This window comes from Euprymna scolopes, chromosome 10 (genome assembly GCF_053919585.1).
Source record: "Euprymna scolopes isolate OS-2025 chromosome 10, ASM5391958v1, whole genome shotgun sequence".
NCBI classification, from domain to species: domain Eukaryota; kingdom Metazoa; phylum Mollusca; class Cephalopoda; order Sepiida; family Sepiolidae; genus Euprymna; species Euprymna scolopes.
The window spans coordinates 70,180,095-70,205,167 of record NC_136491.1 but is presented as its reverse complement, the minus strand read 5'-3'; the positions used below and the strand labels follow the sequence as shown (position 1 = coordinate 70,205,167).

Sequence of the window (25,073 nt, the reverse complement as noted above, 5' to 3'; positions counted from 1 at the left end):
TTTGAAAACAACCCTTGCATCCATAAATATACTCTTCCATCCAAAATTCACATTTGCCCTCTTATATATTTTATATTTTCTGCTAAATAAATTGAATTTCTCGTGTTAGAATTTTAAAATTCTTTTTTTCTCATCTTAAATCACTTTGTGTTCCACATCATCCCATAAATGGGGTTCCCTTTCACCTGGAAATTATAACATAATTGGGGCCCATCATCAATATTGTAATACATGAGAATCAGGAAAAGCAGGGAAGCAGAAGAAGAAAAAGAAATATCGCACAAAATTTAATGTTAAAAATTTATAAAATAAAGAAGAAAAAAGACAAAGATATTAAGTTATGTAAATAGTGTTGAACAGCCATTTTATTTGGAGACAAAAGGACTTCTTTTTTTTTTTTTTGAAAAGCCTTAACGTTCCATCACTAGTATATATAATTTAATATTTTTTCTATTACATTTTATCCACAGCATCTCAGTTCTTGTTCACTATTGTAGCAAAATTCGAAAATCAAAATATTGAATTTCAAGCGAAATTAATGGTATCTAGTGAATTGTTATGTCACAGTAATGAAAATATTCAAAAATTACGAAAAACAATAAGGTAGAAAATTAATTATTAATGAAAATAGTTTTCAAAGAAAAATTAGCAAAAATTAAGTTCGGCAAAGATTTTCAGTTTTTAGAAAATATTTATTCCCCTTTAATCATGAGTCGAACTCTCCCGTTTCCTTTGTTTTTGCAAAACTCAATTTTCACTCATTGCCTACAAAAACTATTTTTATCAACAATTAATTTTCTACCTTATTGTTTTCATAATTTTGGGATATTTTTCATTACTGCGACATGACAATTTAGTAGATACCATTAAAATTCAATATTTCAATTTTCGAATTTTGCTACAATAACAAAGAAGAACCAGCATCTCTTTAACATTTTATCAGCATCACTATAACATTTTGTTTTTTCAATGGCTTCTTTTGACAATAGACAATTATTTTCAAATAAAATAAAATTTATTGGCAAACAATAGCAAAGTGCAATAAACCATGTAAAAAAAAAAAAAAAAAAGTAAATGTACAGTCCGAATATCTGTCCACTTTAAACCAGATATATTAGGTCTTGTTATTATCTCCTCTGTTCATTAAAACATAAACACAGACAGACGATGTTGCTTTTCTTCTATTGAGGTTAAAGCAGCTATGGCATATCTTTTGCTGGGTCTCGTGGAAACCACAACTTGGCACTACGATGAATAACTTCTCAAAAGGTATATGCAAATTCTTGTTGATGATGACATCTGGAAATGGATCCCCTCACATTCTCTGCTGCACAAGTGAGGGGTAATTATCCACACAGCAGTTGCCATAATGCATCCAGTGCTGCCGTGAACTGTTTGGACACCTTTAAGTTCACCACTAGTAAGACTGAATTAATTGTGTATAAAATATGACAAAAGTATATTAAATGTTTACATATGAAAAATTTGGTTGGTTTATACATAAGATTAAAGAAAACAAATTGAGGAATTATTGGATGTGGAAATGTGTCATTATTTTCGAGTTACACATCTAAAACATTTGTGCTTCAAACCTTCAAAATAAAAGTTACTTGATTATGGTAAATATATGTAAAATAGATATTTAAATTTAGATATTAAAGTGTTGGTCATTTGTCATATATTCTTTCTGCCATGAGTCCAGTAGCTTCATTTGGATTTCCATGTTTAGACAGTTGTAACATAGCTGTTACATGTCAACACTCGGGACCCACACGTTGTATACAGACAGTCGCAATGAAACAAATACAAGGAAAGAATTTGACTCACTTTTTTTCAGTTGAAACGACAGACATTTATTTACAGGTACTCCCAGAATAACACTTGTCTCTTGTTCAAAAGTCTTCTCATACTCCAATGTGCTTAACAGGATGTGTCAAACATGTGGTACTCTGTCTTTGTCTGGCCATGTTTAGAACATGTCTTTTCCTGTCGCTCTTAGACCATGTGTGTAACATGTCTATCTTTCCTTTTTGGGCCACATTTTTCTTTTTTTATAATCTTCCTTCCTTGCTGTGACCTCACCTTGCACACAGCTCGGTTATTTGCATAAATTGGTCATTGTACAGCTGCTGCTGCCATACATGGGTCTGTGCTTTGTTATATAGTGTCATGGTGGCCATGTTATTATCTTTTTTGTAGTTGGTATCTGCATAGGAATGACTACACATTTTAACAACAGCCATTGTGGCCGATTAATTGTATCATAAATTCTTAGAATCTTTAAGTATCATTTGTTTTTCTAGTATGTTATAAGGAAATGCATTCTATTTGCATAGTGTAACACTTTGACTGATGTCAGATCCAATGCCACACTGAATCAATTCCTTTCACCTGTTCTGATAAGTGAGGTGCTGAATGTACATATGGTTCTTACCATGAAAATGAAAATGTATTTCATCTCAGGAAGCATTTTATATATACACTTCAACATTGAAGTTACATTATGAAAAATAGTTTCTGAAAGCATTTATAATTTCACCAAATAAAAATAAGGCAAATAGAAAACAAACATTTTTATTTTATTTTTGTAAACAATTTTCCCGCAGCACATTAAAAACAAAATGTTCAAATTTCTCTTTTTAAGTCTAACAGAGGATATAATATGGGGGGGGGGGGGTCATATATGCTACAAATTTAATCCAACAACTAATTGAACCATATCAGTACACATATTTTGCAAATCAAAGTTGATCTAGTCAGTCACTTAGCAATATATTGCAAGAGTATATTGAAAGAGTAGTTTTCCATCACGTTTTATATTATCTGTACATTTTTCATATTTTGTGTATGGAAATCTATGGTGATTCTCCAGTTTCAATCCAATATTTAAAATTTATAACTGCAGAAAAACTTTATGATGTACTTCCCTGTTAGGTTACAAAAAGTCTGTACACCAAAATTTACACAAATTCATCCAGTATTTTTGTTTTCAAAAATATTAAATTAAATCATCCCCCCCATACAAATTTAGGAAATCATTCTTAACATGTATGGAAGGGGGGGGGTATTCACTACCTCCTTGCTTGAATTAAAGTTTGAGTTATGTCCCTTGACCTTAATGAAGGTCGAAAATGACTGTTGCGAAAATTCACTGGTAAAATTTGATATATTTTTTTTTAAACAAAAATACTGGATAAATTTATATAATTTTTAGTGTATTATCTATTACACGTACATAATAAATTTTTTGTACTATTTTTTCTTTCTTTTTACAAGCAATTTTAAACGGAGGAATCGCCAAATCTAGCTAACAATACAGGGTGACCCCAAAAAACGGGCCCCAACTCTAATTAGGCCCTGTTTCTTAGTGTTTTGTCCGAATGAAATGAAGCTTTGGTCATAATTAGTTTATTAGATTCAAAACATCACATCAAAACACTAGGATTTTTGGCCTTTTTCTCTCCGTTCTAAAGCATATGTTCTAGATGGCCTCCATTTAGCTTTTGTTTTTTTTGGGTCACTCTGTATGAAGCATTAAGAAGTTCTAGGTCACCCAACCAGAAAGTGTACAATTTATTTTGAATTTGTTTTTTGTTTTACGGCATATCAACTTGTTTTGAGTCCTTTTAATGTCTTAACAAATTTATTATAATTATTACTTGAACAAAATGAATATTTTACACATGCCTAAAAGGTGGTAGTGGCAAAGTGTAGGTTCATACCTTTTTTAATGACAATAGTGCAGGATTGAATGCAGAAGATCAATGGGATTTGAAATTGGTATTATGCATTAGGCCTATCATGCATGTTCCAAGCACTTTGTGAACCACTAGGTTAAAGGAATGCTAATGCCATTCAGGTATCAAGTTACTTTCTAAGTTGAGTGGTTGAGTTTAACAAAACTAAGACCTTTTTTTTACTTGTCAATTTTTGTTCATATGTAATGCCAACACAACAGCCAGTTCCCTGCATTGCTATAGCCTTCTTATACTCCTCTATATCTATTTACCAGCAATGCTTCAAGCAAACTACTTTTCTCTAAACATTCAGAATTTTTCCTTGATAGTTCTTTTATATAATTTTATTCAATTTAGATAAACAAAATTGCCATAGTTTGCTTCAGTAAATTTACTGTTTCAGTCTTAAAAGGCATTGTCAGGTGACAATAAACGTTTATTTGCATAAATGTGAATTTAAAATGTTAAAGTAATTCAATAAAATGACGAGAGAAATAATCCAAATATTATATAGAAACTGGTTTGTAAATAATAAAGATTAATTTGAAGCCATTTTTATGCCGTTATTTTCAAAAAGATTTTTTATAAAAATATCATTCCATGATTATTATTCTTTTGCTCGTATAATGACATACACAACACATTCAAATCACCCTTTTTTTTCTTTTTTCTTTTTTTTACACAGGTTCTCGAACAGTACTAAGAACTTTCTCCAGTTTTGCAATTTCTTGTTGTTGTCGTGCTTGTTTATCCAGAACTGGCCGCCCTTTCTTTTCCTTTATATATAAAAAAAATAATAATGTTTATTTTATTTGTTTGGTTCATTTTAAAAGTTGTCTTCACTGAAAAGTAACTGCAAAAATTGATACATTTACATGCAAAATGATATTAATCAATCTTTAATTTTAAAAGGTCATGTGACTTATTTTAAAGACTGCAGTTTATAATGTTTATGTTAATCATAGAAAAAAAAAATGCTTGCAAAATTATAAACACAATGAAAATAGACAAATTCAACAAATACAAAATAAGTAAGAATGAGAACATGTTAAAGCATTGAAAGAAAGTGAGACCATAGGCTGGAGAAGCCTTACAACATTGTATTAGTCATTGTGTATTTATTATTGTTTGTACTTACTAGGAGTTATCACACAGGTTTTCATCAGAGATTACTCACTAATAATAACTGGTGGTATTCCTTGGAGCCTAGGTAACAAGTTGCTGTAAATTTCCAGGATTTTTCATAACCTTTGCAAATAATTTTACGTTATCACAACAGCCACATACCATTGACTTTTTGCTGACAACAACTATTGGTTTTCACTGGGATTTGAGTGGCAATAAACTTTTCTAAGGTACTAGTACTTTCTGCACTTTTCTAGTAGAGGTCTGGTTAATGCTCTCCCTCCTCGGTCTTTCTATCCTCCTGAACCCTTCATAGCTAATTTTTTTTTTTTTTGGGGGGGGGGGGGAGCACAGTTTATAAAATATAAAATTTCTTGTAATTTCAATTTCCTTGGTTTCACGTGGTTATACTTCCATCTTTTTGTTTTACTTCTGTTGCAGTTTCCATTTATTATTATTATTATTATTATTATTATTATTATTATTATTATAACAATAATATAATGTATAGTATCAAAATAAATGATGCACGTTGAGTACAATGTTGAGATCAAAGAAGCATTTTCACATATCTTTCAAACATCCTCTTCAGTTGTTTTACATGCTGACATGTGTTGAACAGCTTGCAGAATTTGATTCTCAACTAAAGTTAAAGATAGTAACTTATCTCTGTCCAGGTCTTTATTTATCCCCCTTTCTCTTAAATTCATCTTCATCACCTTCTCTCATGTTTTCCTCGGACTTCCCTTGACAACTGATATTTTAACTACTAATATCTACTAACCCAAGAACTCTCATCCATTCTTTCAATATGGCCATACCATAAAAGATTCCTGTTTTTCACACATCTCCCTATACTGATCAAATTTAATCTTCCTCTGAGCTCATGACTAGGGTTAGGACAACAGAATATTCTTTTCATTGTTTTTACTCTCGAGTATATATCCGACACAGTTAGACACAATTAATCAACCGAGAACCACATCACTCTAAATAAAAGCATATAAGATATCAATGGATATATATATCTGAGAGTCAAAACAAGGAAAAGAATATGCTGTTGTCCTAGCCTTAGTTATGACATCTAAGCCTGGATTAAAGACTCATATTGTACATCCATCATATCATTCTCATAACATATCTCTCCATGCTACACATATCCTCGACCCTCACTGACCAGGTTTCACTTGCATACATTATCACACTGATATTGGATACTCTACTAATATCGAGTCTCTTTGGTTGCTTGGGGACTTGGGTAGATTGTCGGACTGAGTTACACCACTTGGGTAGTGCCTAAGAGGTCCACCTTTCGAAGCCTTTCCACCCAGCTTTTGGGTGGAATGTTTATTGCTTACTCCCTGAGGCGCCCCTACTGAGGAATGCTGACGGGGCTGTCCAGGCAATTCTTGCCATGTCAGAGACCTCCTTTAGGAGTGCTGATGAACACCTCACCTTTCGACTTTGTGTCACATCTTGCTGAAGAGGACAGCAAGTAAATATCTACATTATCACACTGCGCGCACATGCCTGATATCCCCTTCTCTTAGTCGACAGTTCCAATGCTTAGTAAAGGTAGAAGTTCTTTAAACTTATTCCATCCATTCTTAGCTCTTGCTATCACACCAGCTCCAATGCTATCATTTAGGTAACAAAAATTTTCAACAATCTTAACAGCCTTGCCATCCAACTATATTTTCTCTACATATGAGTTTTCATCCAACTCCATTGTCTTACAATTCTTGCACAAAAACTAGTTATCATTTCTAAATTTACCTGTAATTCTACTGCACTTTCTAGAAAAATAGTTTTCTATACAAGATGTACGTTTCTTGATTTTTCACATACGTCACCCTCCCCCTTCAGTTACGAAATATTTTTAGTTAGTTCTTTATATACTAATAGTGACAGGAATCAAAACAATAACAGACACACACATGATAACAACAAATTAATATTTAAATTAACAAAACACTATAATAGAAAAATAAATAAATTTTAATACATTCAGTGCTTGTTTTCTTTTTGAAAAGGGAAGATATCTATCTAAATTATCAAATACATTTTACTATTATATTTAATTTATTCATATGTGAAAGATTTTGAAAAATAATTAGATATGCAAAGATTTATAATTTAAATGCAACCGTCACTTGTCTATTTTTGATCACACATCACGTCACATCATTTCACCATCCGAGTATCCTAGATTACTTCTTATACGCTTACATATTAATCCATTCATTTTTATTTGGCTTGATTATAATAAAGACAAGGATACCAATTTAAATAAATGATTCTGTTATGAGTAAAATATGTGTGTGCATATCAGTAACAATCTGTTTCTTCTATTCTTTTACAATGGATCAAGTGTGTTTACTAAATCGAGTCAGTAATGACAAGACCAATTAGCAGCTGAAATTAAAATCACAACAACAATGAAGACGAATGTTGGTATAAAAAACACACAATAAAAATAAACCTGTTTTGTTATAAAAAAAAATATATCAAACAACAACAACAAAAAATAAAATAGACACAAAAAGTAAACATATGAATATGCCAATCAATTAAATATATAAAATCTAAAAATGAATCTTTAATAACAAATCCAAAGAAGCTGTCAAGACAATATTCCTCAACGTTTGGGATATCATTTAATTTTATTAATATGAACTTTTAGATTAAAGCATTCAATGTATTCAAATTTTAATCAAGATTAATTTCATCTCATCCAGCTTCCTCCTCTTCAACTACTTATGCTTGGTTGTCCTTATTCCGAGCTTGCTTTCAATTTGATTGCCCCAATGTTTTGCAGCACACTACCTGGAAGTTTTCCATATCAGTGTAATTCATACTTCATTGCTAAAATAATATTCTAACTCTTCATTGCAATGCCATCCTTGTAGAAAATTATATTTGTAAATCATCTAGTAACGCGTTATCAACAGTAATACTAAAAAGAAATAATCCACAATAATTATTGAAGATGAGTTTTACTAGTTATGTTAGGTCATACTATGGCCGAATAGGAGAGAACTTGGATGCCTACTAGACACTATCCTCAAGTGTCTAAGGTTTCTCTGTACAGGGGCTTGTCAAGACAACCTGGCATAAGAATACTTCTCTCTACAAGTAAACCCTGACTAAATATTCAAAATTGCATTTGCAGCCAAAATAAGATCTTGATATGGCTAACCAATACTGGTTTTAGGAGGAAAAAGATATTACCTCAAGTAACAGCATGAAGCTGGACATTCTACCAGACTAGATGAATTTATATCCCAGAATCTGGTAAGATCAAGAGACCACAATAAAGATATACTATAATATATTTAAATAGTCAATCAGGAAGAGGAAAATTATGTTCTCAACTTCTTTGCTAACTCAGTGTTTTAGAGGTAAAGTGGAACTTTAATGGAATATTTAAATATCTACATATCTCATATAGAAATTAAGTGATACCCCCAGAATGGGGGCCCCTTGATTTCTGAGAACTTCGACTGAAGTAAAATAAAACAAAAAGTTGAATAACGTTACATTTGTGTATTCGTGTTCATTTCAAAATAACACAATTTTTAAAACATGCCATCCATAACACATTTTGCTACTCATCCTATTTTTAATTTGAAGCTTCATAAAAATCGAAATAATATCCCAAATTTTCTGCAGACTATCACAAGTTTTGCATCAATTGTTTGAGGATTACTGGTTGGCGATCACTAGTCAAGAAAGCTAAAACATAAATTCAACAAAACATAAAACATAAATTGCTTATTTAAAATGTGCTTCAGTAAAAGAAAAGAAAAAGAACATTGTTTCTGGTGCAAGGTAAAAGATTATTCTTATTAAAAAAACACTGATAAAAATCAAGCATTAAAATTTTCCAATTAAATTATTTCACTAAAATAAGAAAAAGTACAAATTAGTGAAGAAATATTGATTAGATGTTATAAAGTATTTATAAAATTTAATTAGATTATGTTATAAAGTATTGATTAGATGTTATAAAATATTTATAAAATTTAATCAGATTAGATGTTATAAAGTATTTATATATTAATAGTAATGATTAGATGTTATAAATTATTTATAAAATTTTTATTTTATATAAGATTAGATAAAGTATTTAGAAATACTGATTACATGTTATTAAGTATATTACACATGTTTTATTCTTTATAACAGTTTCTCAAATAAAGCTTCCTTTGTGAAAAGGCACCTCAAAAACATATTTGTTGAAATTTCACATTGAAAATGAATATATTAATAAAATTTTGTTATATGTCACCGTATATGTTTCTCACCTGTATGTAACTTATACATGCTTTTTTTTTTTTTTTTTTTTTTTTTTTTTTTTATTATTATTATTATTATTATTATTTACTACCATCTATAGCTACCTGGCATTTTCTGGGATTTGATGAAATCATTTTAGCTTTTATTTTTTGAACATTTTTAAACTTATACTCTTGAATTTAAAATGAGTCATCCCCTTTGCTGATTTTTAGTTTTTAGTGATTATTTAAAAAATGTTTAATATTAGCAGTTGTCTGTCCGGACTAAGTAATTCAAAATTTTAAAGATTGTATTTAAAAAAAATAATTTAATCATGAAATTAGATTCATTAGAATGCATTTGTTCTTAGTTTGGAATTATTTTGGAGATGATTAAATTGTATAATTTTTTATTTTATTATTTAGACTATTAGCCTTCAATAGCTGTTGTCATCTCACCATGGTTTGGTCAACTAATCCTCTGACTGGCTTTGGGTGGGATTGAAACCGCTATCTTCAGATAATGCTCACTTGGAATCGTAGATATTCTGCATCTCTATCCACTGCACCACGGACCCCAAAGGGCAACCAACATTTCTATCCCATTGCGGTTATCCTGACGAAGGCCAGAGGAATAATTGGCCGAAACATTGTGAAAGCAACAACTAGAAGATGAGGATAATAGTCCAAATAATTAAATAAAAAAATATGCATTTGTCTTTCCTCGTAAACAAGGCAGCCATTTTAATGTATTATTAATAGCTGGAAACAAAATGATGGATTACTGTGACCATTTGAAATTTTAAAGGAATTTGACAGTATTTAAATAGGCAAATAGAAAATTATTTAAATTGGCTTTAAAATTCTTAATAAATCCTTATGTTAAAAGATCGAAAATTTTGTAAGCTATTTTCATCCAATAATTTTACAAATACAGACTGAAATAACATTACATTAACAAAATTAGTTTTATAACAATTTGCTTCAATAAATAAATTTAATTTAGCTTTCAAAGCCCTTTTAAATTTTATAACAGAAATGAAAGCAAGTCTTCCAGGAATTGCCAAGTAGGGACAGTTAATTAATAATAAGAATAAAATTAAATTAGTATGTGAAAAAGTAGAAAATAATTTGCTTAAAATTATATTCAAATTAAGTTACATGAAGACATACCAACATTTTATAGGTGTACATTAGAAAATTGTATTGTTTATAATCTGGTCATGTGATAAGGTACATTGAAGAACATTTATTTATTATTTAAACAAGTTGTTGAAGAAAGACTAACATGCATGCAGAAACCATGAACAAAAATGAAATTTTAAATAACTTTCATTTTTTGCCTAGAAAATGAATGGTGAGATTGACAAGAGATTTCATGCAGGAACTCACAGTATTTTTCTGGATTTGAGAATAAGAGGTTGTAGAGTTACCTCCCTTTTCCTTCTCATCCTTATTGGCAGGCTTTAACAAAAACAGTGAGAAAATACAATGTTCTCTTTTTAATAAACTAAAACAATATGATTTTTTCCAGGCAATAACAAAAAGGTTTTACGTTTGCAATAAAAAGAAAGTTAAACAAAAGTAACAAAAAATATTAATTGCTACTTGTATATTCAGATAAATTTTTCATTCTTTTAAATCCTTTCTCCAACTTTTTTTGTCCTTAACAAGGTATATAGTTACTGAAGCATATGAGGCTACTGTAATAAGGGCCAAATCCTGAGTGGGGAATTGGGCAGCATGATGTTTATTGGAAAGCTGTAAAGGAAATATGTATGTGTATTGGATTGTGATCCATAAAAAAATGTAAAACATGGATTCTATATATCAGCATATGTAATATAGTCTGTCTGTCTGTCTGTCTGTCTGTCTCTCTCTCTCTATCTCTCTCTCTCTCTCTCTCTCTCTCTCTCTCTCTCTCTATCTCTCTTCTCAGGTGGGTCAGTCATCTACAACATGTCGACTTTTGTATTCACCTCATAATGTGCCTGGTACTGAGGTGCATGCTAGAGTGATGAAAACCAGGCTTGAGTGTATAAAAAAAAAAAAAAAAGATATAACTGCATGCAGCCTTACTTGTGATTGGATAAATGAAAGCAAACATGAGATGCTGCATGGTGTTGTTCACCTTAGAATCTTGGAGCACCCTAAATACCAAAATCGGATGATGACATTTATGATGAATAATGATGATGAAAAAGAAATCTTTTTTTAATTTTGGCAATACTAACTTTTTATTCGAGTAAATAGTAACAAATAATAATAAAATCTATAAACAGTTCCAGTAAATATAGGCAGGCAAATTACAGAAAGTGCACTGTTTCTCAATGGTTACAGACGTAAAAAGTAATTTTAATTATGTGGGGATTCTCTTTTATAGTTAAAATATCATACACTGTAATTCAGCACACATGTGTAAGTGTATAAGCTTCTAATAACAAGTTTATAGTTATTTATACAATTTAGAATATGTTACATAAATAATCGAAAAATAAATGAATCGATAATGTAAAAATATACTATTAAAATGAAACGATTGCTGAATAATATTACTTTTTTTCCCCCACATTGATCATTAAACGTTAAAAAGAGGTAACTTTGATCAGTAGTTTTACATTTAGTCACAAGTATTTTAACAATGGTAAGTGAAAATATTCATTTCAGTGAGGTTCAAAACTGATGTAAAAATGGAAAAAGAAAATATGAATTAGTAAACATGATTTATTTTATTTCAGTTTTTATTACATGCAAGTGTATACCCTCCTACAAAAATGACAGAAAAAATTATTCTTCATCAATTTTCAGACTAATATTCATATAAAATATGTCTTGATCGATGAAGTTAAAAAAAGAAAGGAAACATAAAAAAAATGAAAGAAGAAAATGTACAAATCTGTATGGAAAGCAGAAAGAAAAAAAAAGGATTCACTACGTAAATAGAATGAAGGCTGATCAGAGGTTGTCTGACTTGCTATTTGTTTTCTCAATTCTCTTAAGTATTTATATGGATTCGTTCAGTGATTTTTACTTGCGTTATATAATCTTGAAAGTTTTCAACCTTTAAAACTATATGTATTAAAAAAGTCCTTTATTAAAAACTCATTTGTTCCTAAATCAATTAATCTCTTGCAATCACTGCATTAGTTTGCTTCAAAGAATTTATGCTGGTCTTAATATTATTATAGGGATCATCAGTTGTTTACCATGAAAAACTGTTTCAGGGATTTAAAAAGAAAACAGTATTTTATCTCATATATATATATATATATATATATATATATATATATATATATATATATATTCATTTACTCACATAAAATTAATATACGAAAGTATAAATTGATGCGTAAACTTTAAGTATTTACTTCAAAAGTGCTCAATATGTAGGTAGAGCTAGTAAGTAAGTTATAAAATATATATGGCGATTAAGCTACACTGAATATTCCGCGCTTCATCCACTCTAGGACTCTTCAGGCTTATGCGCAAATTTTGTGGTTGTTTTTATATACGCACCTTTTATTGATATTTTAGTTAGCCAATCAGCTTTCTCATATTCACTGCACCCTTCCTATCAGCCCATGAACATGCACTTATCGGACAAAGGCCTATTTGACCTCTGGTTGACCTGTTTTTTTGTGTGTGCTCTATTTAGCCTAGATATCTAGTTTCTTGACCTGTTTTAAAGCTAGGTTAGGGTTTTTTTTGGGTTTTTTTTATGTTAGTTGTATATAAATATATATATGTACATACATATATGCATATATATATATATATATATATATACATATATATATAAATGCATATATGTGTGATCGTTTATGTATATTCATATTTATTTAATTTATTTATTTGTTTATTTTCTATTGTTTTGTTAGTTTTAAAACTATTTTGTATCACTATCCTAGAGTAAATTTTATCTTGTGAACACAGTTGTTCGCTATTTCTCTTCTACAGTTTAATAGATGTTGGGGTTCTTTAAGTACAGGATAGCAAATTTTTCATGAAGGGATAATCTGCATGGGTCGTCTAGGTCTCTACACGTGGTAGCTTGTCTTATTATTTTCCATTCGACTACCGGCGAATGTCCGCTTTCCTTGAGTTTCCAGTATTTTTTTGCTAGCATTGTTTTCATACGGTGTTTTTTATTGTTGAATGTACTTTTGTGGTCATAATATCGAGTTTTGAAATCTAAGGAAGTCATACCTACATAATATTTCTTGTTAATCAGGTTTTCTTTCGCAAATATTGTGGTCTGAGAAATTACGCCTTTGGTTAGACATTTATTTTGAAGTGGGCAAAGTGTGTGGTGTCTGCAGTTACATTCATCTTATTAGTATTTTTATTTCTAGTATGGTTGTTCTTGTCCGGGGTTGGTTTATTTATTATTATTATTGTTATTATTATTATTATTATTATTATTATTATTATTATTATTATTATTTCTGCTAGTGTTAGTTTTATTTTTGTCATGGTGTCTACTTTTTTATTGTTTATTTTGTTGTTGTTTACATTGTTTTTATTTAATATTTTGTTATTATGTGCTAAATAAAGCACACGAGAAAGCTGATTGGCTAACTAAAATCTCAATAGAAGGTGCGTATATAAAAACGACAGACAACCACAAAATTCGTGCATAAGCCTGAAGAGTCCTAGAGTGGATGAAACGCGGAATATTCAGTGTAGCTTAATCGCCATATATATTTTATAACTTACTATATATATATATATATATATATATATATATATATATATATATATATATATATTAAGTAAAGTGATTTTCAATTTAAAAATTAAAAAAAAATTTTTTAAATTTAAAAATCAAATTTTAATTAAATTAAAAATCAGTTTCATAAGAAGGAACAACAACAAAGTCAATTATCTGTACGATCGTTTCGGAAATCCGTGCTTTTTATTTGTGGTATACATGAAGTTATGTAGAACAATTATATATAGTTTTTTTGGTAAGCACGGTCTCCTCATCAGCAAATTTAGGAGGATTTTTATTGAATTTAAAAGACATCATAAATAAACCTAGCATTAAAAGTAAGGCAGATGAATCTGAAAAAATTGAAATAAAAGGTTTGCATTTAAAATTTATAAGAAAATTAATATAGGTTATAGATAGAAATGAGTAGAAAAAATATATATTTTTTGAATTTACATAATAAATTTGATTTAAAAATATATAGAGAGATAGTTACCTTTTAGTTTTTCTTTTTTTGAAATCAGGAACTGTGTTTAAAGTAGTCATTTAGATGTTTGCTATAGCTTTTTATTTTATTGAATCATGAATTTTAAAAGGGTGACGCTCGTGCAGTAAATTGTTTCCGTTAGCGTATTTTGATTTAAAGACGCTACAGTTAATATATATAGAGAGAATATTTATTTTGCAAGTTTTTAAGGGGAGATAATTGTCATGTATTATTGACTTTATTTATTATTTGATTTACGGGTCTAAGGGAGGTAATTGGTCTAACTTAATTTATTTTAAAAAAAAAAATTGTAATCTATTTTTACTAATGAGTAATTTTTAATGATTTAAGGTGGTTTATATTTATTAAATTTAAACCAACATTTATGATTACATGTCAGAAGCTCGTGTCTTGAATTTACTAGTTTGGTTGTATTTTTTATATCTTCATATTTTAAAATTTTTAGGGTTTCTTTTGTACATAGTGCACAAAATTTATCTCCTGGTTTATATGATTTGCAAGTCTCAATTATTTGCCATTTTAAGTTGAAAGAAATATTGCTATTTTTTAGTTGCCAAATATAGTTGGATAGAGTAGTTTGGTTTGATAGAGAGTTATTTTTAAAAGAATGTTTGTGCGTTGAAATTCTATGTTTTATTGGGCCAGATGTGGAACCAATATATATTACCTCTTGATTATTGTGATTATTTTCTGTTAGGTCTATTGTTGGATTATTATGTGGTGGGTTGATTAGTAATTGATCGGTAGATTGATTTAAGTTGGTGTTATTATTTAATCTGGTAGTTGAGTTATGGCTGTTAATAGGTTCTTGTAGATTTGGAGTTTTTGATACTGTGCAGCTATAGATAACATTTTTAATTTTACATGAGCCTTGTAGGGGACATTTATTTTTTCTTCTACAGTTACAGTCCGATTTATTTTGTATAGTTGTATTTTGTAGTTTATTAATTTTCTTATTATTAGAGCTAATTATTTTCTGATGAAGGTTAGACATAGTAGAGTAAGAGACTTTAATTGTGTTCTTATTGAAAATATTATTATATCTATGGGGGGCTTTAAAGTTCTTATCTAATATTTAAAAAAATTCTCTGGCTATGTTTGTTTCTAGGTTTTTGGAATACGGGGGGTTGAACTATAGGATCTCCTTGTGTCTATTCTTACGTTTGCGGGTTTTAGTTTGCTGTTTATTTGTATTATTATCTAATATTTGTAGTTTGGTTTTATCTTTTTTTGTCTCTTGGTTATTTTTCTTAACTCGTATACGGGAAGACATTGCCATATTATATGTTATTACGCTCTTAATAGGTTTATTTTTAATGCAGTTTATGTTTCTATCATTTTCATTTACTTTAAAGCCCCCCATAGATATAATAAAATTTTCAATAATTGACCAGGAATAATTATCAACTGATTTTACAAGAAACTCTTGCAGAATGGTAGTCATAACTTCCAGTATTCACCCTTCAACTTCTAAATTTCTTAGTTTAGTTGAGTAGATTTACTTTTTCAGCCAACCACAGAGAAAAAAGTTGCAGAGCATTAAGTCAAGACTTCTGGCTGGCCATTTTTGTAAACTGCGATGATCCATCCATTTTTCAAGGAATTGAGTATTTAGCATTTCACAAAAACAATAGCAAAGTGTGGAGGAGCTCCATCTTGCATAAAAATCAAATCTTCAATATTGTCTCAAGAAGTAATAATTGGCCAAATTTCATCTTTAAACACAGTGAGGTACCTCCATATCATAGATCTTTATTCCCACCCACTAATATTTTTGTTATTTGGTATGTCTACAAGAGAGAACCCATATCGATTTAAATGTTTCCAATTGCAAGTTACAAAGCAGAGAGAAATGGCTGAGCCATGGCCATGCAGCTAATTATTACTGACATTAAATGATCAGTTTCTCCATTTGGTGTTTCTTTACTGCTAATCACAATTGAAAATTGCATTTCAAGTGAAAACACTTTAATGTACTTACTTGTCATGCTGAAATAATAAAATAACCAAAAATTAGAAAAAAATGATTGAATAAAAGATTGCATAGAACTGTTTATTTTTAATAAACATCAGTCTTATCATATTTTCTTAATTCACCATTGATAAAGTGGAATTAATGAACGTTTCCATAAAGCAAAGGAGGATAAGTAATTCTTTCATTTAAGCAAGTAAAATGAACGACATAATACAATAAAACCGCAATTTATTATACAATTGATTCTTACTTGGGATTAATTTTCTACTTTATCATTTAAAAATTTTTTGGGTGAGAATTCTTGTTTCAGCCTTACATGTTAAGTACATCAGAATATTTATACTTGAAATGCAATTTTCAATTTCTTTACAACTTGCATTTGTAAAAAAGCACCCTTCATTTTTTCTCTGCCTTAAGATTAAAGCAAATTACCCTCTTCCCTTTGTGTTAAGAATGGGTTAAATAATTTTCTTTAAATCATTAAGTGAATCAACTTTATTTCTTTTATTTTATGTTTTTTAAGGAAGTTTTTTGAATTTTATTTATTTTGAGAGGCTTTTTTTTTTTTAAACTCTAATTTTAACTCTAACGTAACCTCAACCTAGTGTTGTTGCAGCTTTTAAATTGTAAACAGTTTCAGCCTTTTCCGGTTGTTCCATAAATTGCAATAGGAAACATTTGGTCTGATATGGGACCTCTTACACCTTTAATTTTTGGAGAAAAAATCTTCTGAGATTATTATAGTAATTCAAAATTAAATTCTCGTATTATAAATAAAGAATGTGGAAAAAAAATGCTTGCATGTTCAATTTTTAGCGAAGCATTCAGCATGTATAATTTTCTTACATATGGGGGGATATTCATGAGAAAATTTATCCTTATTGTGGATTTGTAGCAGTCATAGATAAAATAAAGACTCACAAATCAATGCTGACCTGCAGCATACATTGATTCCATCTATTCCCTGATGATGAAATGAATCTTATATGAACAGTCATAGCTGAATTTGTAAGATTCTCATTGATTTTAAGGATACATAAAATCATATAAAGATTAAAATAAAAAGTATCTTTCAATGCGACTATAATAAAGAAAACGTACATAAAATATGACGCATTTGAAAAATGATTAACATAAAATGCAAAAGCTAACAAAAAAGAAACAAAAACAAAAAAAGAAACACAAATAATTTCAATAATGGAGATTGCAAAGTGTTGTCTGGCCATATAGTAAACAAAAATGTCTAACTACAAGGTGCATTTGATGTACCTGATTCTCGCTGTCACCAAAGAATGTACTTTGGACCTGCAGACAAGATAATTGCATTAAAAATGGTGTCAACTCTTGAAATACCAGTTAGAAAAAGAATATTTCATATCATAGCACACACACACACACACACACACACACACACACACACACACACACACACACACACACACACACACACACACAGAACGAAAAGAAAAAGTGCATAAAAAAGTTTAATAAAAAATGTTCAAATTGCTGTTGTGGGAGTTTAAAAAAATTATAATTCAAAATTAAAATATTATAGAAAATATATGTTATCTTTCCTTGATTAAGTAGCCACAAGGGGGAGACACAGGGCCAGGATTAAGATGTCATATTTAAATGGAGAACCATGTTGGCACTGAGAGAAGCAGACGATACCTGTTACTACAGGGCATCTCATTGTCCTCATGAAAAAGCTATCCTGAATCAATAAAATATGTAATTTCAAATTTTGATGAAACTTTGTCCATTTCGATCACTTTGATACCAAAATACTAAATCCAATTTTTGTTTGCAATTTTCCTACTTTTTCACTGTTTATCCAATATCAGTATTTACCTGTGCATAAAAATCTTTTGGTACTACTTTATTTGGTAATTTTAAAGAAACAGACGACCGGGGGATCATAAAAATCATCACAATATTCTTTAGTGAAAAATTTTGAAAATTATTTTTGCATTAAATTTGAATTGCCAAGTGTATCATGGAAGGAATCCACTACTACTATTGTTACTACTAATACCACTGTTAAAACAACAAACACTTAGACTGGTAAAGATTAATTGAAGGAATTGCATGAAGCATCCTTGATTTACCAAGAGTGTCAGAGAGGGGTATCAACTCCTCCTCCTCCTCCTCCTCCTCCTCCTCCTCCTCTTCCTACTACTACTACTACTACTACTACTACTACGACTAATAATAATATCATTGCTACTACTGCTAATAGTAAAAAACGGCTAACATTTATAGGCTTCAAAACTACTCAACATAATAATAATGATAATAATAATAATATCACTAATACTACTGCAGAGACTTATGGGGTTCAAAAATATTTGACATAATTGCAACAAATTTGTTATGAAGCACACTTGAATTGCCAGGTGTCATGGAAAGGATTAAATGTTACTACTATTATTTTTTTTAGATGTAAATCGCTCCAGACGAAGCATGAAGCCATTTGATGTAAAGAGCTAATAAACAAAATGCAACTTCAAGGTCAAAAATTAGCCAACAAGTGGTAGATGGACAGATACCGACTCCGAAAACAACAATTCTTCCCCCTTTGTCAGAAACATTGTTTAGGAAATGTGACGACTAAAGGACAAGATAAGGGAATTGAGATTGTCGAAAATAAACCGAAGCTCTACTTTCTACCCCCCCCCACTTACTGACAATAATATGCTATTATTACTGCCTGTGCTAAAAATAAAACAAGTGTCTCATATCGATGTTGATAGTCGAAATTTTCATGGTAAGCTGCTTATGACATGGAAAGAATAAGTGAATAACAACCTGATCATAGCACGAGCAAAATGGCAATGGACAGAAGTTGGAAGTCATTCACAAAACATCTAAAATTGGCATGAAACACAGACAAATAATAATAATGCTGCTGCTACCGCTGCCACTACTACTACTATTACTACTACTACTACTACTACTACTACTACTACTACTACTAATAATAATAATAATAATAATAATAATAATAATATAGTAGATAAGAAATAAGGTATCTGGCCTTCGGGCTAAAATCCAAGTGTAGTATCTGTTAAGTTAATTTGTTCTTAGTCAATATAGGGGAAACCCTTCTATATTAAGGCAATTTGTATTTTTGCAACTGCCAGAGCGCCCCTTTTTAGGGAGCTGGTTTTCCCCCCACATTTAAAACGACCTTGTGTCACATTTTGTTTTCAGTAAGGGGGCAAATAAATACCAATACTAATATAGTAGATATAAAAGGATCTCTAATTAATCATATTTGATTTAATTTTGTGTGTAGGAAAGAGGAACAATGACTCTCACCCCTTAAAAATAAATGTACCTATGAATTCAATACCAGATTTTTATGACATTTGCAATAATGAGTTATGTTCGATTTAATTTTCAGGAAAGAAAAGGAATGGACACCCCCTCCCCTCTCCAAAAATAAATTTATGGATTAAAAATCTGTTGGATAGATTATTATGAAATTTGAAATATAGATAGTAGACATAAACAGGAGTGATTTATTTATTTATGAGAGGAGCAAATGTCACAGAATATATCCTTTGAAAATAAATATATTGATAAATGATACTCCTTAGTCTTTTTACCTGTGCTATTAGCACCATCAATCCGGCAATGCCAGGTAACCATGCAAGTCTAAAATAATTTGAGGGACAAGAAAATAATGAGAATTACCTTTGGTTGTTTTCTTAAATTAGGTGACAATTTCAAACAGGTAACATCTCCCCTGGAAAAGAAAAGAACAATAACTATTTTCACAAAATGAATATGTTCATTAAGCTTTATTTTCTGCCGATTTATTCATGACCCACTTACCTATCTCTCTCTCTCTCTCTCTCTCTCTCTCTCTCTCTCTCTCTCTCTCTCTCTATATATATATATATATATATATATATATATATATATATATATATATACTAACAGTTTACTTAGTTTACCCTATCATAATATATACTGAGATATAATATTTTAATTTATGTAGATTACATATTTATTACAGAGCCAATTCTCTATTGATTATTATCTAGCCAATATAGAGTAATGGTTTCAAAACTTTTTTAAAAATATGACTTGAGTGCCATCAGTTAGAATCGAACCCAAAACATATAGCTCTCCAGCATTATTCATTACCCTCTGAGCCATGTCCGTATGCACATAAATCGTTAAAATTATGATAACATTGTTAAACCTATAAATTATTTAATTATTTGCACATGTGTAGACAAAAACTTACATCTGTCAAGTTTTCAATTTTTTTCAATTTTGAGATCTTAGCAGTTATTTTAACCGGCTAAAAAACAAATCCAACTTGTACCTACCCACGCAAAAAAACTGCTAGTAAAGAATCATGTCTTCTCAATCATAAAAGTGAATGTCACAATAGATATAAAATGACTGTAGTGAAAAATCTCATCAACCGAGCCAAACATAGTTTTTCCACTAATGAAATATTCTATAAGGCACTTTTTAACATAAAACAAACCTGATTAATAACAACTTCTCAAATTATATCGTTGACCAGTAGATTAAGAACACTTTAACCACTATTAGGGTAGTACACTAGGTATTATGCAAAAAACAGCATCTCGAACGTACAGACAAATGGTACAAACATAAATCGGTAGCAGTACTTGAAAATGAGAATCACAAAATCTTATGGGACATGGGCATACAAACAGATAAATCTATCCAAGCAAGAAGACCAGATATCGTAATAATTAACAAGAAAGAAAAGTCCTGTCAAATCGAAACTTTGTTGTTCCAGATGCCCAAAGGATAAATATCAAAGAAAATGAGAAATGGAGCAAATATACAGAGCTAGCCAGAGAGTTAAAAGGAACATGGATGATGAAGAAAATCAAGATAATACCTATAATAGGAACAATCCCGAAAAACTTTGAAAAAAGAATGGGAGAAATTTGAATCAGAGGAATGACTGAAAAGATACAACAAATAACAATACTGAAAACAACTGAAATATTAAGGAAAACCCTTGAATGTGGAGACTATAATACATGAGCCACTTGTGTGGGCCAGACAAACTGCTGCAAAGGCAAAACATGAAGAAGCATTACATGGAACCAAGAACATTGAAGCTGCATATTTATAAGTTCCCTATCCCCTCCCCCATGCCCCCATTATCCCATCACCGCCTCCCTCCAAAAGAGTGAGGTCAAATAGCCGAGTAGGATGAAAAGACCAAGGAGAGAGCACTGACCAGACCTCCGCTGGACAAGTGCGAAGAGAACTGGGACCTTGGGAAGGCTTATTGCCACTCAAATTCCAGTGAAGACCAATGACTGTTGCCAGCGAGAAATTAATGGCAAGCGACTGTTGCGATAACACAAAATCATTTGCAAATGTTATCAAAAGAGGTGAAGAGTACTGGAAATATGGGGAGACTTGTTGTCACTCAGCTATCAGGGAACACCACAGATTGTTTTCAAGGAGAGATCTTTGATGACCTGCGTGAAAGCTCCTTGTGAAGAGATAATAATAATAATAATAATAATAATAATAATAATAATTAAAATATTAACATATTTTATTGTAACCAAAAGCATGTGAATTATAAAATAGACGAAAAAATAAGAAGAAATATCATACACAAACACATTTCAACCACCGAAATAACTCTAAAATTAGATTCATTATTACAAAAATTAAAAAAAAAGTCAATTATTAATAAACAATAACCCTACATCCGACAACAGTTTATTCAAAACTAGAAATGCTGTCTACATTTTTAAATACCCTGTAGGAGAATGTGTATCCAAAAATAACACGTACATTGGCATGACTAGAACCAGTATCTCTCGCCAACAAACATATCACCGATCTTCCCTGAATAGCTCCATTTACCAATACCCCACAAACACACGACACCCGCAAAACCGAATTTAGGAACTAATTAAAAACACCGCCATTTGAGCCGTCTCACACTGTGATCAACGCCCCCCCCTCCAATTATTGAAGCCCCACTGACTCACATGAAAAAAACAATCATCAACTAGGCTCAATATGAAAGGGAAGGTACGCTAAAGTGCTTTTAAGTATTTTAAACAATTTTAATCATCTTTTCATAAGTCATCCTCAGGCGAGTGAAGAAATAAAATAAAAGAATTTGTGTTGGTGAGTTTAAACCCACCAACACAATTTTTTAATTTTATTTCTTCACTCGGCCGAGGACGACTTATGGAAGTTGAAAACGTTCGTAAATATGGCAAATTTCTTTTCACACTCGAACAGAATGTTCAAACACTAGCTCGCCAAAAAGAAAAAATGGATGGCAAGAGAAACAAACAGGAATTGTCTCTACTTTTCAATGAAACATACATTAGAGAAAAAATGCTGATATATATATATATATATATATATATATATATATATATATATATATATATATATATATATATATATATACAAACAAATGACAAAACTCTATATTTCAAATGCTATGATGTTAACTATCTTACAATTTATTCCTTCAATTACATTGACATTTACAATTCTTGACAACAACTGTTTCGTAACGCAAAATCATTCATTTAATTATCATATCAATCAATGAATCTATTTTGTCCCTAACTCATCAGATGAAATAGTAACTACCAATCCATTAAAAAATAATAAAATGTATTTGGGCATAATTACAAAATCCAAAAAACTGAAAATTGACAGAGTAATGTGGTAGGAAATGTACACACACAAACAAACACACACGGAGACAATTTCACTTTCATATATATATATATATATATGTATATATATATATACTTGTGAAAAAATAAAAAATAATGTGTAACATACTATTTTATTCTGAATGTGTTGGACCATTTTAAAAACACAATAAATTTTAATTTCTTCTTTTTTTTTCGTTGGGATATTCAGCATGCCACTGGTTACTTCTCTTATGTGATCTACAGATCAACCATATGTTACAGGAAAAGAGCCCTTTTCTTATAAGTAAGAAAAAATTAGATAGACCGAGATTCGAACCTTGTAAGCAAGGTTCAGAAATAGATTCAGAAATGGAATTTAGCATTGTTCAGTTCACATAAAATAGTTTAGATATGTTGTAGTAAAAGGAGTTTTGGTTGTTCAATTCTTTTTATGAAAACTGAATTAAAATAAGGTCATCTAGAAAATAATGAACAATAGCAAATTAAAAACGTATCGAAAAATAAGTTAGGTCGAAAAATAGGTTAGTAAGAATTCTTTGTCTGTAGAAATGATTTGGGAACATGTGCGAACCACGCATGTTCAGGCCACGTGAGTTGATCACGTTTTTGGAGACACGTATGTCAGAAATGAATTCTCAATATAGGAGCTAGAGTCGAAGATGAGTTGAATAAAGAGAAGAGAGACAGAGAGAGACGGAGTCCAGAGTCGAATCCGGATCGAATCAGAGGAGGGTCCCCCTTTAAAAGCGAAGGGGAAAGTTTTAAACATGTAGAAACAACTTTGAATTCCTGGATGTGATCATCATTTTGACCGGTCAAATGGAATAAAAGAACATCTCATATTTTTTTAACTGCCGTCTTCGTGTCGTCTTTCTACCAAATTGAAGCTAATGTGAAATCATTTATAGGAACATTGTTCTCACTCGTCTTTATAATGAACTTTGTGCATAACTCATCTAAGTAATGTGTCCCACTCTCCATCTAAGAAATGTGTCCCCCTCTCCATCTAAGAAATGTGTCCCCCTCTCCATCTAAGTAATGACTGTCCCCTCCGGTGTTAAAGAACTGATCAATCTTTCTCCACTCTAATATATGTTAAAAGAAGGAACATCCATAGAACTGTAAAAGGTATAAATGTCTTCTATCTTCTCTCCCCCTCTGTAATATCTGTATAAATGTACCTTCCTCTCATCAATATGAATGTCACCATCCGCCTCTCTCTAATATGGTCTCCTATGTAACATATATAAGAAATCTAGTTATATATTTTTTTTTGCTCTGTTTGCTTTCTGTTAAAACTCACCTGTCATCTCCAACAATGATGATTGGATCATGGCAATTGAAGTCAATGTGTGTCAGCTTAGTCCTTTTCTTTTGAACAACAATTTGGTTGCACAGTGGATCGTATTTATTTACACTCAGATCGTATACATACACCTAAAAGATAAACAAAAACACTGATTAGTTAAAACCTCTTGTTCAGGGAAATTGTTATTCATTATAACATCTATATTTTCTATTATTATAATATTAAAGATGAGTTAATCAACGTTTCTTTTTTCTCCTGTATATTTGAATCACACAAAATAATTATTAAAATATTGCTTGAGATTGACAGAAAAAAAAGCATTTTAATTGTTCTAATTAGTTGTAATTTGCAATTTACTCACAAGGTCATCAATCTCTGAGTATCTGTCTATTGCGTTCACTCTCTGTCATTTTATGTTCTGCAACCTCCATTCTTATTTTAAACAGTTTCTATTACTCTCATTTCTGTCATTCTTTTTGTTACTATCATGAATCGAAGATAATAAGGCTATAAAACTGAAGATGGCCTATTATAAACAGCAACAGAAGTATTTATATAACTTATAGTTGCAATAAATTTGAAAAAAAATTATTATTTTTTTTATAAATAATTTGGTTAATGATGTTAAAGATACATAAAAGCGAAACAAAAATTAAAGTAATGATTTCCCGGGCAATGATGGATCGGGACGGCTAGTAATTAATAAGAAAATAAAAGAATTTCC

At 30.3% G+C, this 25,073-nt stretch overlaps 1 protein-coding gene across 7 annotated transcripts in view; it reads right to left on the bottom strand.

The window, feature by feature from the left end:
* Positions 1-2,558: 2,558 nt before the first annotated feature.
* The window catches only part of LOC145286085 (dynein intermediate chain 2, ciliary-like), a 96,667-nt gene continuing 74,152 nt past the window's right edge, over positions 2,559-25,073 (bottom strand). For 4 of the 7 annotated variants that reach the window (XM_080134763.1, XM_080134759.1, XM_080134757.1 and 1 more), the window contains 4 exons: positions 24,344-24,477; positions 20,033-20,084; positions 10,532-10,603; positions 2,559-4,513 (listed from right to left, as the gene is read on the bottom strand). In XM_080134763.1, the coding sequence (XP_079990889.1) occupies positions 4,415-4,513; positions 10,532-10,603; positions 20,033-20,084; positions 24,344-24,477 (357 nt within the window). In that variant the 3' untranslated portion in view covers positions 2,559-4,414. The remainder of the gene's footprint in view (positions 4,514-10,531; positions 10,604-20,032; positions 20,085-24,343; positions 24,478-25,073) is intronic. The other 3 variants (XM_080134758.1, XM_080134761.1, XM_080134762.1) reach the window with 1 other exon arrangement.